Here is a 16360-nt window from a genome sequence, read left to right on the forward strand (position 1 = left end):
ACAAGACCCAGATGACAGCAACAAAGAGGAAACCACACAATCAATATTTGGCCAGTCTCTGAACTATGACCTGATCACCGAGGACAGGAGGACCATAGGAGACGCAAGTTTTTTGGCATCTGCAAAAGCGGCCCTCAATGAGCAGTGCTCCAGAGACCAACAGAGGGACACGCTGCCAGCTTTGGGGACTAGGGCCACATTCCCAGGTGAGGAACTAATCTAAGACAGGGCCGGACTGAGAATCCAAAGCAGCTCAAGCAAATGTTTTCAGATTCCCCCGTGCGATGCATAACGAGCAAACTCAGCAAGCAACCCTGACCACTACAAGCGGGGCTCGAGGGGTTTCTCACCCAAGAAAATTCTGGGAAAAATGGTGCATTCTAAAACACAGGTTTCATTATTTATTAGATTGTCTTAGCTTTTAAAGCATAGTAAAGGATGACCTTCCAGTGGATGCACAACTCGAACAGGAGACCAAGCTCACTGGCTACTAAAATAGGAAGTCGATTTGAACTCAGGGCAAGGCAAAGTCTGGAGCAAGGTAACAAGAATGAGCAAGCGCACAGACTGATTTTAAGGCAAATGGCAAAATAAGAAAGCACCACAACAAAGAAGCACCCACAGGGAGGGTTCAGCACTTCCCGATACCAGAGACTCGGCCCCATGAGAGGAGCATTACAAGACAGCAGACCGCCACAGAGAAAAGGCCCGAATTGCAGCCAAGCAGGAGGCGCCAAAGAAATAGTCTTATTCCTAAGGAGGTAATGGAGTCTTATAGTATGGTCAAGCCAACTGTCTTATACTAAAACATGTTTCATTACCCCAGAAAAATGGCCAATGAATGGGGCAATCTGCTGTTGAATAAGTGATCTTTCCTCTATATCTTCCTAGGGATCCATCACAACATAGAATAAAGACAAAAGAAAAAAAAACGGAAAACATCTTTCAAATCTTAGCAATCAAGCTAACCTTTTCCTTCCTGCCTTGGCCGCAGGCTCCCATCATTTCGATGGGATAAAATGCCCCTTGAGCCTGGAGATGAATTTAAAGTATCTTAAGCCTGCAGGGAAATGTAACAACAGCTGGGAAGCGCCTATGGACAGAGGTGGGCTAGACAACATATTATCAGGGAGAGCCGAGCCAAGGGTCTGGCTTGGCTCCTAAAGCCCACCCATGAGCCAAGCCTTGAAAATGTTTGCTATGTAAACCATCCAACAATCATCAGGTAAATAATGATAAAGTCTCTACAAAAGTGTATATTTTTAACAAGTGGAAGCTCTGACATTCATATATTACGGTATAGCACTGCACTTTAGAGGCACATAATTGGCTATTAAATCAAACACAAAAGATTGTTATGTACAACTGGTATTCTGAACTCACATATTTGAAAGTACTTTAGGAATTTGGGTGAAATAAAATATTTGCCTACGATGAGTGGGGAAGCTGCGATTTATCCAGGTTCTCTGGTTGGTTTTACTTTGTAAAAATAAGCCACTAAAAGGGTATCTATCCTACAGTTTATACAAAGCGTGACTTCGACCCAAAGATATTGGAGCATTTTACACGAGCACCAGTTACATTACATACAGTGATATCTACTTTCTAGAGGCACGGGGATATTAAGAGATGTGTCCTTGCTGCTCGAAGGGCCCAATGTGCAGTTTCATTTGGTCAGAGTCGGTGGTAATTTTGCAGGTCCAGGTCTAGGGCTGGGAGCATTTTGCACTTTTTAAACATGTTTTTTCTTTTTTTCTCCACAAGGCTGTGGTGCCTTTTGCACTTTTGAAAAAAAAACAGGGGGATTATGGTTCTTATTACAGAATCTGTTTTGGAACATTTGAGTAGCTACCGCCCGGAAGGCTCGCTCTGACCTTTGAGCTACGGGCCAAGCGCCACTGCCACACTGCCACCAGTTGAGTCCACGTTTAAAGCGCTGGCTGGTCCAAGGAAGCTGGAAACAAAAACAAGCATTGGCAAAGTCAATAGGCCTCCCCTATGCAAGAGCTATTGGCTTTGGCAAGATGTTTCAGCCATGTTGTACACCTTTGCGGTTGCTGTTCACGATGGCTAAAAGTTAGTGGTGTGGCGTGGCATGGCGTGGCGAGGGGTAGATTGGAGTGGAGTAGATTGGGTAGAGTGGAATGGGGTAGGTAGCGGTAGAGTGGAGAGGGGTAGATTGACGTAGAATGGAGTGGGGATAGAGTGAAGTGGATTGGGGTAGATTGGAGTGGGGTAGATTGGGGTAGATTGGGGTGAGGTAGACGAGTGAGGTAGATTGAAGTCAACTAGATTGGAGTGGAGTAGATTGGACCTGTCTTGACTGGAGTGGGAGAGTAGGGTAGATTAGCATGATAGACTGAAGTGGGGTAGATTGAATTGGGGTAGACTGGGTTGGAGTGAGGTGGACTGGAGTAGATTGGGGTAGATTAGAGTGGGGTATATTTGAATGGGGTAGATAGGGGCAGGGAAGATTGGGGAGAGTGGAGTGGGATATATTGGGGTAGAGTGTAGTGGGATATATTGGGATAGATTGGAGTGGGGTGGATTGGAGTGGAGTGGAGTAGGGTTAAATGGGTGGATTTTAGTAGGGTAGAATGGAATGGAGTGGGAGTAGATAAGAGTAATTTGAAGTGGAGTATATTGGAGTACGGTAGTTTGGGGTGGAGTGGGGTAGATCGGAGTGGGGTGGAGTGGGTTAGACTGGACTGGAGTGGGGTAGATTTGAGTGGTATGTGGTAGATTAGAGTGGGGTAGATTAGAGTGGGGTGGAGTGGGTTAGATTGGAGCAGAGTGGAGTAGATTTGAGGGGATGGGGTAGATTGGAGTGGAGTGGAGTAGATTGGGGTAGAGCAGAGTGGGGTAGATTGGAGTGGAGTGGGGTAGATTGGGGTAGAGTGGGGTACATTGAAGTGTGGTAGATTCAAGTGGGATATATTGGAGTGGGGCAAATAGGGGTGTAATAGATTGAAGTGGAGTAGGGTAGATTGTAGTGGGGTAGATTGCAGTAGATTGTAGTGAAGTGGAGTGGGGTAGATTGAGGTACATTGGAGTGGAGTGGCGTAGATTGGAGTGGAGTACATTGGACTGAGGAGTGGCGTGTTGTGTCATGGAGTGGAATACATTAGAATGGCGTGAAGTCGAGTTATGTGTTGTGTCACTGAGTGTCTTAGGGTGGAGAGCGGTAGAGTGAAGTGGCTTGTCATAGAGTGAAGTAGATTGTCATAGAGGTGAGGGTCGTGGCACAGGTTGGAAGGCATAGAGTGGAGTGGTGCAGTGTGGAGTATGCATGTTGTGGTAGAGCACTGCCATTGCAGACGACACATTTTCAATTGAAATGACTATTACATTTGCACTGAAATACGGTTGATTTCACACAAATGATAATGTGTGCAAATGTCATCACCTAGTGTATTGATGTATTTTGATCGTATTCAAATATTTGCTTCTACCACACTTCAATTTTACAAAAAATGTACTTCATTTGTATTAATTCGTATATACAGGGCCGGCTGTAGGAGAGAGCGACTGGTGCCACTGCACCGGGCGCTGGCTTATGGTGGGGGCACTCTTTGTAATTATATTCTAGTTTTAAAAGCACCTGCTGCTGGTTCCTTGCCTCCAGCAATTTTCAGGCAATAAAAATGTCAAGATAACTCAAGGGATTTTGGGCCAGATGCATCATGCAAACAAATAGCGAATCCTTAATTGCGATTATTAAGGAATCGCAAATAAGGACTCGCTATAGCCAATGCATGATGTGGATTGCGAAAAAACAAGGAATCGCTAAAAATCGCTAAATACTTTAGCGATTCCATGTAAAGTAATCGCAATAGTAAAATAATTCCAATCGCGCATTTTGCGATCCCGCAATTTGCGTAATCGCTAATTGCGATATCGCAATTAGCGAGTTCGCTAAAAGCGGGAGCGTGAAAAACTACAGAGTCGCATTGGGAGCAGGCTGATGACATCACAACCAGGAAGTCAATCAGCCCATGCTGCCACCTGTGCACAGTTGAACTCTGAGGCAGAAGCTGAGTGCAGGGAGTGAGAGCAGAAGCAAACAAACAGCAGGTTGCTAACTGGTGGAGACAGCCATGTCCCAAACAGCCACAGAGGAGGAAGCAGTGGCCAGGAAGCGCAAAATAAAATTCAGTGAGGGTGAACTTGACATCGTCATTGAAGAGGTTGCAAACAACCACGAAAAGTTATTTGGCAAGCTCTCCCTTAAAGTGCCAGAGGCAGACAAGAGGAGGATCTGGACCAGGATCAGGGACAAGGTGAATGCTGTGGGGGTCACACACCGCAGCATTGATGACCTGAAGAAGCGCTGGTACGACCTGCACAGTCGTGCAAAGGAGAAGGTTGCTGAAAGGCTGAAGGAGGCGAAGGTGACTGGAGGAGGAGGCCCAACAGTCCCAGACAACACACCCCAGGAGGACATGATTGAGGGCACTATTGATCCTGAAGCAGTCGTAGGAGTGACAATCCTGGACACATCTGGGGCAGCCTGTAGCACACAAGGTAAGATGCATGACTATCAACAGCACAAAGCACATACTGATAGTGCCCAAATGTGATTTCACCTGCAAAAATTACAGCTAAAATAGTCCTGCACACATTTAACATAGGGAGCCCAATGCATCATGGGACTTGTAGTCAGTAGTACCCATGTGCCAGTTGGAATCCAACACAGTAAGCCCAAATGCTAATAATAAGCAGTACAGTGATAGATGAGAGACAGTCATAACAGAAAAGTGTCATTTTATTAAGGTTGCAGAACTATTGAAACACATGTATATAACATAGCACTGTTTCACATCACAGATGCAGCTGAAGGTAACACTGATGACAGTGATGTTGAAGAGAGCACACAGCCCAATCAAGAGACTGCGGCATCAAAACCTGTGTCACCACCATCCAAAGGAAAGGCACCAGCAAGACGCAGGGCCACAGTTGCACCACTACAGCCAATGGAGGTAGAACAGCATACATCTAGCACACCTACTACAAGCCGTGAAAGGGCCAGTCACACACCAACACCGCAGGCACATGTCCGGTCAGGATCACGACGCAGACCAAGGAGCCCTACTTTGTCCCAGGAAGCAGGAAGTCACAATCAGTGGGGTGGCGTGGAGTCGCAGATGGTGCGGGTTCAGCGCGTGCAAGCTAGGCACATGGGAGCAATCGACCTGCAGATGACGAAAATGAACAGTAACATCACTGCAATGGCTGACAGTGTGAGGGAGCTCACAACTGCCATAGTGGAGGCTCACAGGGAATCCAACAACGCCCTCCTGGAGGTTGCACGTGTGATGCACGAGGGACACAATTCACAGAGGAAGAGGCATCGGCAGTTTCTCGCATGCATGGAGGCTTATACCAAGTCAAACACCAAGATAAGCACTAGCGTGTCACACCTGTCACGTCGGTCTGTGGGAATGCAGATTGACATGGCCCATTGTTGTGGGGATGTGTCCAAGGCACTGGGGCAAATTACTACAGCTGTGGAAATGATGCAGGCTAGCACTAGTGTTCAGGGCGACGTTACAGGGGAAGAGGGTAGTGAGGCTTCCAGCCTGAGCAGCATCAGTGCGCCACTCAACACTGTCAGGAGGAGCAGTAGCCGTAGGCAGGCACCTCCCGCAGCATCTACGAATGCAGATGCTGAAGCAGGAGAAAGACATTTGGGTGTGAGAGGGAGGAGACGGTAAAACAAATTGGAGGGGTGTTAGACCTCATGGTGACGTAACCGTGTTCAAGACATTCTTAGTGACTGCATGACAAGTCCTTAGTGTGTCTCCACTGTCCATTGGTGCATGGGGTTAATGTGCTAATGGACAGCATTTCAGGTTGTATTGACACCCCATACCGCCAGCCGTGATAATAAATAGTTAACCTTGAAATGCAAATGAGTGTTGTGTGTCATTGTTACATACCTTAGAAATAATGCTGGGTGATGTCTGCACGTTTCCTCTGTCCCTCCGCTGAACTGGCAATATGTGCACGGCGTGGTTGTGCTGGGGGCTGGTTGCCCTCTGTGTCAGATTCCTCGATGGGGATGCCTCTCCTTGTTGCTATGTTGTGCAACATTGCACATGCAGCAATTATCCTGCAGCAGGTTTCCGGTTGGTACAACATAGCTCCTCCAGTTTTATGCAGGATGCGAAAGCGACTCTTGAGCAATCCAAATGTCCGTTCTATAACGTTACGTGTCCTGATGTGGGCTGCATTGTACCTCTGTTGTTGTGGACTGGCTGGGTTCAGGTAGGGAGTCAAGATGTAATGCCTCACCGCGTATGCACTGTCACCTACAGAGTAAGAGGCAAGATGTCAGAGTCACTTATGCATTGCCATGACTAAGTCAGCGATGTGTATAGTATTGCACTTACCTAGCAGGTGTCCATTGCCAAAATCTCCCCTGAGCAGACGTGTGTGCAAGCCGCTATGGCGGAAGATGTATGAATCGTGAGTGCTTCCTGGGTATTGTGCGACAAGGTCGGTGATGATGTTTTCCGCATTGCACACTGCTTGAACATTGATTGAGTGATATGCTTTACGGTTGCGGAATATATACTCATTCACGGCAGGGGGACATATGGCTACGTGGGTGCAATCAATGCATCCAATCACGTGTGGGAACCTTGCTACTTGGTAGAAGTCCTGTTTTGTTTGGCTCAATTCCTGTGGGGTTGTGGGGAAGGAGATGTGGTTGTTGATGACAGTCATCATGGCGGCCAGGAAGGATTTGAAGAACCGCGAAAGGGAGCTCTGTGATACCCCTCCTGCTTCTGCCACTATGTCCTGGAAGCTACCTGAGGCAAGGAGGTGGAGGCTACATAGCACCTGGACATGAGTAGGTATAGCCTGGCTCCTATGTGTTTGGCGCTGCAATAGTGGGTCCAATTCATCTATTAAGTCCAGTATCATAGCAGCATTCATCCTGTACTTATCATAAATTTGCTCAGCTGTCTGTCCTAACAATGTGATGCGCAGACGGAAGATTCTATCCTGGATTCTCCTTCTGGCCTGGCCTGCTGCAAGTATCCTTCTCCACCTCGCAAATATGTAGAGTCCTGCCATTGTGGAAGGCCACTGGGGCCTCATGGGAGTGTTTAAATACACCTCTGATGTCAGGCAGGTGAGTGGGAATTTTTTTTTTTTTTACCACCTGATTGTGATTCCCTGTAAACTGCTCTTGCAAAATAGCGAATAATGACAGAATCGCAATTTGCGATATTACATGCATGGGAAAAAGCGATTTTATAGCGAAATCGCTATTTGGATATTGCGATTTCGCTATATTAATCGCAATTTCTTGGTTTCTCGCTACTTGCGAGTCGCAAATGGGGTTTGGCTTTGATTCTGCGATTATATTGCGATTTCGCAATTTTGCGTTTGCGATTTCGCTTTTTCTAGCGATTTCTCTTCATGCATGCCGTTTCTTTCCTTTGCGATCGCAATTGGTAATTCGCACCAGTTGCGCTCGCAATTTTGGTTGATGCATCTGGCCCTAATTTTCTTCCTGGAGAGAGATTGGAGTTATGTTTAATAGAAATTTTGACTCATTGTAAGGTAGCACAGAGGGTTAATATGCCTGCAGTAATCATTCAGATCACAAAGTGCATATAATGTAAATAGGTCATTGGGTTAATGTTTTTGTCAGAGAGATCCTTTTGTTACTGCCAGTTTATAAGTTAAAATCCTAATATGGAACAGTGAGCTATTTACGGTCATCAAAGAGCTGCATCCAAACTGCAAGATACAGATTATAGTGTTATCATTTTTCCCAGTCTTTCATTATCCTAATGTTGCAAAAAGGGTTAGTTTGGGTGGAAATCAATTCTTCTTATTAGAGAGAACCCCAACCATGGTGTTACCTTTTAAATTCAGAGTTTGTGCTTCTCCAGACTATATGCTCTTAAAATGTACTGTCTACCAGTATCAATGATATGTTACTCCTACACCTTCTAGTCCTCAATCTTATGTGTTCTGACACCGTACACTGGTATGAATGGCGCTATCTAATCCAATGCATCTGAGAGAGAGTGGTGATAGAGGCTTGAGGGGCACTGTTAAAGGGTGGCAGTGAGGGAGTCCGTGGTGAAGGTGGTCATTGGGGGGGCCAACAAACATTGTCGCACCAGGCTCCACCAGCACTAAAGCCGGCCCTGCGGATATATTCTGAAACATCAGGTCCCTGGCCTTTGATACAGTTAACCAGTATATTCTCCTACAACATGTAAAGGACTCTGTGAACATTCACAGAGCTGCACTAAAATGGCCCCACTTACCAGATAAAAACCAGCCCGCTTTATATCCTCAGAGACCAATATCTATGAAGAATCCAGCTGGGATCAGCCATATCAATGACCCTCTTCTGCATGTATATAACCTTGGTTGGCCCAAATACACACCATTTCCAAGATTTACTATAACATGTATGCCTACAACACCTAAATACAGTTCAAACTACAGAAGAATGTTTGTGATGTCAAATGGTTGCAGATTGCCCCGGGCACATTCAGTGACAGATGAAAGCCAGACTCCTGTTTTTAAGTACCACAAAGACGGGGACATGCTTTTGAGGCCAGTGGATCAGGGTTCCCTAACATTAACATGGCTACCACCCAGCTGAGGTCCGTGCAGGTAACATCGGTGTGGTGGTTGGGACAGGTGGGGGATATTTCGGGGGACGATGCAGTGGGAAAATTAAATAAATAATTAATCTTCCCTCGACATCGTTCCTCGAAATCCCCCGTCCCACGTGGCCCCACCGCTGTTACCTGCACTGACCGTGGCTGCTACCACCTATTGGCCTGCTATCAATCTGTAGGCAGCAAGTCTTCAAACTTGAAGTAAAATTATGACCTGTTTCACCCAGAATTGTGTGGGTCTCCATAATTGTCAAGTTCTAGTGTGACTACAACAATGAAATCCTGCCAGACTCTCAGCAAAACACTGAACCCACTGAAAAATTCTCTAAACCCTACTGCTTGCACGGTGTTTGCTTAAGGAGATCTGACTACACCTGTCTATCATGAAAACTTTACTGTGGCTGCGGAAGAAATGAGAGAAGGACATTAATAGAGAGATACTCACATGTATCTAATGGATGACATGTTATTATTCAACTTTCTGGCCCCAATAACTATTGAAGGATTTAGAGGTGATTATGGATTTCAGGCGCGTGGGTTCAGGCAGCTGAGCTGAGGCGAGGTGAGCCACTCCATCAGACCACCCTTCTAACACCCGCCATTACGCTGCCGTCCAAACCCTCCCCGGCGCTCCATCACTCATTCTGCTACCCATTTCCCGCCCTCCAGCAGCCCAGCAGCCCAAAGGAGCAAAGCTTCAAGCCTAATCACCCACTGGATAAACCTGCAGGACGAACCGGAAGGGCAAGATCTGGTGTTAAGAGGAGCCGCCACACCGCCACCAAGCCGCTACCAAGCCGCTACCAAGTCGCCAAGTCGCCAAGCCCGAAGGGGGTCGAGGGTGGCCACCAGTTAACAGGTGAGATGCCCGGCCCTGGTCCCTGTTCTCTGGCTCTCTTCCTCTTCCTGGCTCTCTTCCTCCACCTTTGTGCACTCACCACTCCTGACAGGTTAGGAGGACTGTACGCCCCCCTGCTAAACCGGTGATTAACACCTTAGGGGCCCGCCATGGAAAACCCCAAGCAAATCAGAAGACTCCCACGGAGGAAGGGTACCCTCCGCTCCGTCTCCCCCAGCGGGGTTCAGTAGGAGTCGTCACCACCCCAAGACAAAATCTCAAACACAGGCGGCCTATCGCCGCAATCGCAACCTCGGATTAGCGACTTTTTTGTTAAAACCCCTGTCCAAAAGGGCTTCCCCTCTACCCAATCATCTCAGCAGGATACAGTCTTAAAAGCTGATGTCCAGGCTGACAACTACTGCTCCCCCGGACTTGCCTACATTAAAAACTCAACCCCAGAGAAACCCTCTCCACCCTCACCCGAATCTCCCATCACACTCGAGACAATCCATGAGTCATTTCATAAGACACATCAGCTGCTCATCCTCTCCCAGGAGGTTGCCGTCACGACTCATGATAGCTCTCTTCTCTCATTGAGCACCTTCTCTGCAGCTCCAGGAATTTCATCCTTACCATTCTTCAGCTCAGACTCTACAAATATCACAACTCTAAACAACGCGACTAAGCTAGAAGTCCAATCCCAAGTCAATGGCAGTGTTCCGTTCTCACCATCTGAATACACTGACAACTGCTACATTGCAGACTTAACATCGAAGGCTCTATTACAACTCAGCCCAAGTGCATGCTCAGGGGCCCTTTCAACTAGCCGGAACAACCCCCTACCTTCAAACAAGAGCTTAAAAAATGAAGGCCCCCCATTATCCCACAAACTATCCAACCGATTCCTGGCCTCCTTAGAAAGTCGAATTGAAGAATCACTCGCCCAATCAACGGGCTTAAGTCATTCCTCAAACTTCTTCAGAATCCCTCCGGAGGACCAGGAACCATCCGTGTTCACTCTGTCGGACCCCTTAAATTCTATTTCGGTCTCACTGACATCTCTCCATGCCAAACAAGACGCGATTGCCATGGCCACGCTATGGCAGTCGCAGAAAATGGAGCTGCAGATCGATCTAATGCAAACTCTGGCATCACTGTCGGATCTGGGCTCCAGGACATGCACCCTCGAAGGCTTGGCGGGGACAATGGGCAATCGGATTTCTTGCTCCTGCAGCCCAATAATCAACAAACTCTCGTCCCTCCCCGAAATCATGGGAGCAATCCTGAACAGCATAGAGTGCCACAGCATCAGACAAGGAACATCTCAGCCCACGCCCATGAAAGAGTTTCAAACTCCACCTATTCTCGAAGACCCCTCACGATCCGCCTCACTAGCCGGCCCATGCCCTGTGAGAAAAAACACACCCCCTCGTGCCGACCAAGCTACTAAAAGTTCTGCCAGCCTTCCACCAGGGACTAGCCCCGGCTCGCTCACAGCGGGCTTGGAACTTACTGAAACCACATTGACGCAAGTATCAACCACGCGATCCGATCGCTCCGACAGCACCCACACAGGCCCGACTCACAGCTTTTCTAAGCCTCCAACGAAAACCTCACTGTCAAGGAGGGAAAGAAAAAAACGTAAAAAACAATCTAAAAAACAACGTCTACTGAAAAGAAGATCGGGGCTTGAAGGGTTAGCGGCACCCAGTCTACCAGTCAATAAACCAAGGGGTCTCCCCTACTTCCCCATTTTCAACCCACCGGTAAAACCCGAAATAAAAAACACCGATAAAAGTACGTCCCCCGCTGGCTCAATGATCACCAGCGAACAGCCCGGGTCATCAACCCTGGGCAGACCCGGGATCATAAGAGCCTCGGAAGCGCACACCACAACCACAGCAAACGTATTACTGCCAAACAAATCTACAGGAATAAGTACCAATGACCACAGCGCTGGGAACCAAAATAACCCTGAAAAGATCACTAAAGCAATAATGGAAAACCGGAATAGCCCACCTCAACCCCAGGGAATGGCAGTAATCAAGAACACGGATCTTCACAGCTCAACAGTGGGCAACGCCACAGACCGCCGTGTGCCCCATCAATTAGAAGACCCAACTAAAGCCTGTTGGGATTTTCATCCGCAGCCGCTGAGGCACTTTTAGCCTCAAGTGCCACAAGTCTCGGGAATGACAAGTCAATCGGGGGGGGGACTAATTATCCACTTGAAGCACGCTTCCAACCCCTGATGGTGACAGCTACTTTACCTGGAACAGCCAGGAGTCAGGATCACCAGAGCCCGGAAAAGAGAGCTGATCTAGTCTTTTATCCACACTACGAGCATAGGGGCCCACATGATACCCTTAACAGATGCAATCTCCTCCGCCTATTCAACTGCATTCCAGCACTGGCCGGGGTCACCTCCTCAGACCTTACATCAGTCAAGTTCTCCACAATACCAGGGAGAGGGGGCTCAGAGGCCACCATTACAACGTGGTCTCAGGAATCCATTAGGAATGCAATCCTCAAGGAAGCCAACCAACTTGAAAACTGGGGCATTGAAATGTGGGTTCCCACTCAACAAAAATACCCCCACGTCTTTCTCCCACAGGCCCCCGCGAAACAGCTCACCAGCGTATTGAAGGGGTCCCGGGGAACAACCCATGCCTGGCTTCCAGAAGCATCGAAAGCTGACAATCTCCTAAACATTGCATGCAATCAAAATCAACGTATGATAAGCTGAAAATGTAATTGCCCTGTCCCCCATGTCAACGACATGCGCTACGGAGACTCAGTCCCAGAGCCGTCAATCAACTTCGCCCAACAACAGCGTTCTTCCTAACAAGAACACCAACTGGCCCGATTCCAAACTAACTATCACATCTTGGAACACGAGCGGGCTAAAGTCAACCCTTGCTTCAAAATCAGCCGTTGAATTCCTGAACAAAAGCGACATAATCTGTTTTCAGGAGATCTGGTCTCTATCCCCATCGCCCCTGCTGGGCTACTACGAACTTTTTCAACCGGCCGCTAAGGTCAATTCTTACGGAAGACCCTCAGGGGGCCTCTCCATTTTCATCAGTTATAGGTGCAAGATATCGGCCACACCTATCCTTCGGAACCTGACCGCAGGGCAGACGGTTCTGACTACCGGTCTGTCTTTTTCAGGCAGGGCACGCTCTATCTGTCAGGCTCCACACTGCAGGATCCGGCTGATGCACATAAAACTCCACCTCCCGATCTCACCAACACACTGGCTTAAAAAACACAGTGGGTTCGAGCGATAGGGCGAGGGAAAAAACAGGAGACCAAGGAAGGGAAAGGAAGGGGTCTGCAGGGAAGGGATAGCTGAAAGACAAGAAGACAAAACAATGCACAGGTTAGTACTGTTATTTCAAATCCCTGTCTCCCTGCTTCTTTTAGTACTATTTGAAAAGGGTTCACCTTTCTAGAACCAATGCTCTCTTCCACCTCCCTGTATATCCTGGTTGTGAATAGCCTCCTCCCTTTACAATGTTGAGTTTATCTGCACAGGTTTCCTAAGGATGGTAAACAACAATTAGTACTGAAACACTCCTCTTGCTTTTGACGGTGTATAATAATGGTATAGAAACAGCACCTACCCCTCCTTGGTTAGAAAGAGTCTTTAAAGAAACGAGTATCCTCCACCAAATTAAGTGTATTCAAAACCAAAACAAGTTATGCTCTTCCAAATAGTATTTTAGTGTTGCCCATAAAAGTAAGGTTCTCTTTTAGGAACACGGCAAGACGTAGCCTCCTACTACTGTCCTCCGCTTCCTTCCAATTATCCACAAATGTCTTCTAACAAATATCACAGTTCTCCCCAATACGGCAAGATGTAGGCCTTCCCACGATCTTCCGCTTGGGTAAAATGAACACCTATGACACTAGTGCCGTACTTCGTAGCGGCAATGCGCGGAGGGTTCCCCACAGCACTCCGCTCTCCGGCGAGATCACTCACAGGCAATAATTCATCAATGTCAATTCTGTGACACACAGTTTCCTTTTCAGGAGCGTCTCCGTTAACATTCACCGCAGCGCGTTTAACATCACGCGCTGCGTTATTACTTACTGCACCCAAGGCGCTTCTTCTTCCTTGCCGCGCGTCTTCTGAGAGTAGACTCCCAGTCCGCTGACGAGCGGCTAGATCAAACAGCGTGCGTCCCAAAACAAAGATACGGGAAACTCCTTCCCCGCCGAAACTGACAGACCACTGAATCCTCGGAAATCAGCGCGTTCCAAAGCACACGCGCTGTAGTCAGCAAAAATACTCAAGCAACGCTTCTCAAACACAGTCCCAAGAGAAGCCAGGATACTAAAGTCTGGATAGCCACACAAGCACCATAGAATACAAAATTACTAACAGGAAGCAATGGGTCCACCTGACTTTTATAGGACCCCGCCCCCTGTATAGGCATTGTGGGATTTGAAGTCCATAGACTTTAGGTAGGCGCCTTGTTAGATCCTGACAGTATGTCCCCGCCCCTAGCGCCTCCTAGGGCCAGGCTTAGCGGGAAACCTCCGATGGAACGAGCGCACCGCCGCCGGAGCATGTACGTCCGCACATGGCTCCCAGGAATCATCCTCCGCGGTGTACCCTTTCCATGAAACCAGGTATTTAAGAACACCCCTGCTCCACTTTGAGTCCTTAATGCTTCTCACCTCGTATTCCATACCCCCATCACACAACACTGGAGGAGGGGCCGCCCTGCGTGAAGAAAGAGCAGGTTTCAACAGCTGCACATGGAACACCGGGTGAATGCGTAAGGAACCAGGCAGTTTCAGCTTGTAAGTGACAGGGTTCACTTGCTTCACAATGGCATAGGGGCCGATAAACCTGGGGTGGAACACGCTGCGCAACTTGAACCTGATGTTCCTGGTAGACAGCCAGACCTTATCTCCCACCACATACTGACGACTCTCTATTCTGTGACGATCCTCCCACCTCTTGTACACTTCCTTGGCCTTGTTCAGATGTATCTGAATTCCCTTATGTACCTTCCTCAACATCAGTACCCTTTCCCTGACTGAGGGTTGGTCTTGGAGATCGAGTGGTATGTCAATCGGCAATGTTTTAGCATCAAATCCAAATGTAGCCTTGAAAGGTGACATCCCTGTTGAACTATGCCATGAGTTATTGTAAGCCAGCTCCGCCATCCACAACAGATCAACCCAGGATTCATGTGCTTCTTTAGAGAAACATCTCAGATATTTCTTTAGGGTCTGATTCAGTCGCTCTGTTTGCCCGTCTGTTTGTGGGTGGAAGCTGGTAGACAGATTAGACTCAATATTCAGGGCGCGACACCACATGCGCCAGAACCTGGCAATGAACTGGGGCCCCCTGTCGGACACGATCACCCTGGGAATACCATGCAAACGGACAACATTACTAGCTAGAAGTTGCGCCGTCTGACTAGCGTTCGGTAGATTTTTGCAAGGGATGAAGTGTCCCATTTTAGTGAGACTGTCTACTACCACTAACACAGCTGAAAATCCCTTGTCCAATGGAAGGCCAGACACAAAATCCAAACTAATGTGTTGCCAGGGTTGCTTGGGAGTAGGCATGGTTATAAGCTTCCCCGCTGTTTTAGAGTTTAGTCCCTTGGCCCTGGCACATGTGTCACACTGCGCTACCCATGCTTTGACGTTCTTACCCAGATTAGGCCACCAAAAGTGTCTTTGGACTATTTCAAGAGTTTTACGAACACCAGGATGTCCCACCAGCTCTCCCTCATGCCCCCAAACAAACGCCTTTTTCTGCAATGGTATTGAGGGCAGAAACAATTTGTTCTGATAAAAAGGCAAACCATCTCTCACCCTCCTTTCTGCTATGCCATGAGCCCATGACATCCATCCTCCAGGATACGAATATGTTCGTACCTCATCCAAAAACGTTTCAGCTCTTACTATACACAGAACTTTCCCTTCAGGAATGATGGCCTGTGTTTCTTCCACGCTATCAGTGGGCATTGTCTGTCTTGATAGGGCATCTGCTTTTCTATTTTCAGACCCCGGCCGAAAGGTAACCACAAAATTGTATTCGGCAAAAAAAAGCATCCATCTCATTTGCCTTTGTGTTAAGTGTCTAGCGGATGACATGAATTGCAAATTCCTATGGTCGGTGTACACAGTGATGGTATGTAGTGCCCCCCATAGGTATTGCCTCCACTCCTGAAAAGCCCTTTTTATCGACAGTAGTTCCTTCTCCGCTATCGTATAGTTGAGTTCCGCCGAACTCAACTTTTTTGACAGAAAGGCCACCGGGTGCAACTGCCCTGTACTCCCATCTCTCTGTGACAACACCGCCCCGATAGCTTCATCCGAAGCGTCTGCCTCAACAATAAAGGGATGTTCTAGATTGGGATGTGACAGCACAGGGGCAGTAGTGAATGAGTTTTTTAGAGTTTCAAAAGCCTCCCCGGCTTCCACTGTCCACTCGAAAGGCTTACCCTTCCTCAGAAGTTTGGTAATAGGTACCGCCGTCAACGAGAAATGCATAATAAATCTGCGATAGTAATTCGCGAAGCCCAGAAAGCTCTGGACCTCTCTCACATTTCTCGGAACCGGCCAGTCTCGCACTGCTTCCACCTTCCGTTCCGACATTTGCAACCCCGATGGACTGATCATTACTCCCAAAAACTCTACACTATACACACCAAACTCACATTTGCTGAGCTTTACAAAAAGGCTATGTTCTTGCAACTTGGCCAACACCTTGCAAACATGTTCCACATGACACCTTTCCTCCATCGAGTACACCAGAATGTCGTCTATGTACACGACCACAAACAAGTCTATGAACTCCTTTAGCACGTCATTAATCAGAAACTGAAAAGCC

The 16360-nt window shown here is 47.8% G+C and overlaps 2 protein-coding genes across 2 annotated transcripts in view; both read left to right on the top strand.

Annotated features, from left to right (window-relative positions):
- LOC147731320 (bestrophin-1-like) overlaps positions 1–16360 on the top strand; it is a 240912-nt gene that overhangs the window by 19779 nt on the left and 204773 nt on the right. The gene's annotated exons all lie outside the window — the stretch shown is intronic.
- LOC147731321 (uncharacterized) lies at positions 4433–5714 on the top strand. The gene is made up of 2 exons (XM_086954183.1): positions 4433–4524; positions 4828–5714. The coding sequence occupies exons 1-2, from the start codon at positions 4443–4445 to the stop codon at positions 5712–5714; spliced, it is 969 nt and encodes a 322-aa protein (XP_086810309.1). The 5' UTR covers positions 4433–4442.

The sequence above is a fragment of the Lissotriton vulgaris genome, chromosome 2_1 (genome assembly GCF_964263255.1).
Source record: "Lissotriton vulgaris chromosome 2_1, aLisVul1.2, whole genome shotgun sequence".
NCBI lineage: Eukaryota > Metazoa > Chordata > Amphibia > Caudata > Salamandridae > Lissotriton > Lissotriton vulgaris.

What these genes read in the sequence shown, in the direction of transcription:
- LOC147731321 (XM_086954183.1), top strand. Translation starts at nt 4,443, where the DNA reads ATGATTGAGGGCACTATTGATCCTGAAGCAGTCGTAGGAGTGACAATC. An exon ending in GGCAGCCTGTAGCACACAAG is followed by an intron (nt 4,525 to 4,827) that starts GTAAGATGCATG and finishes TTCACATCACAG; the next exon opens with ATGCAGCTGAAGGTAACACT.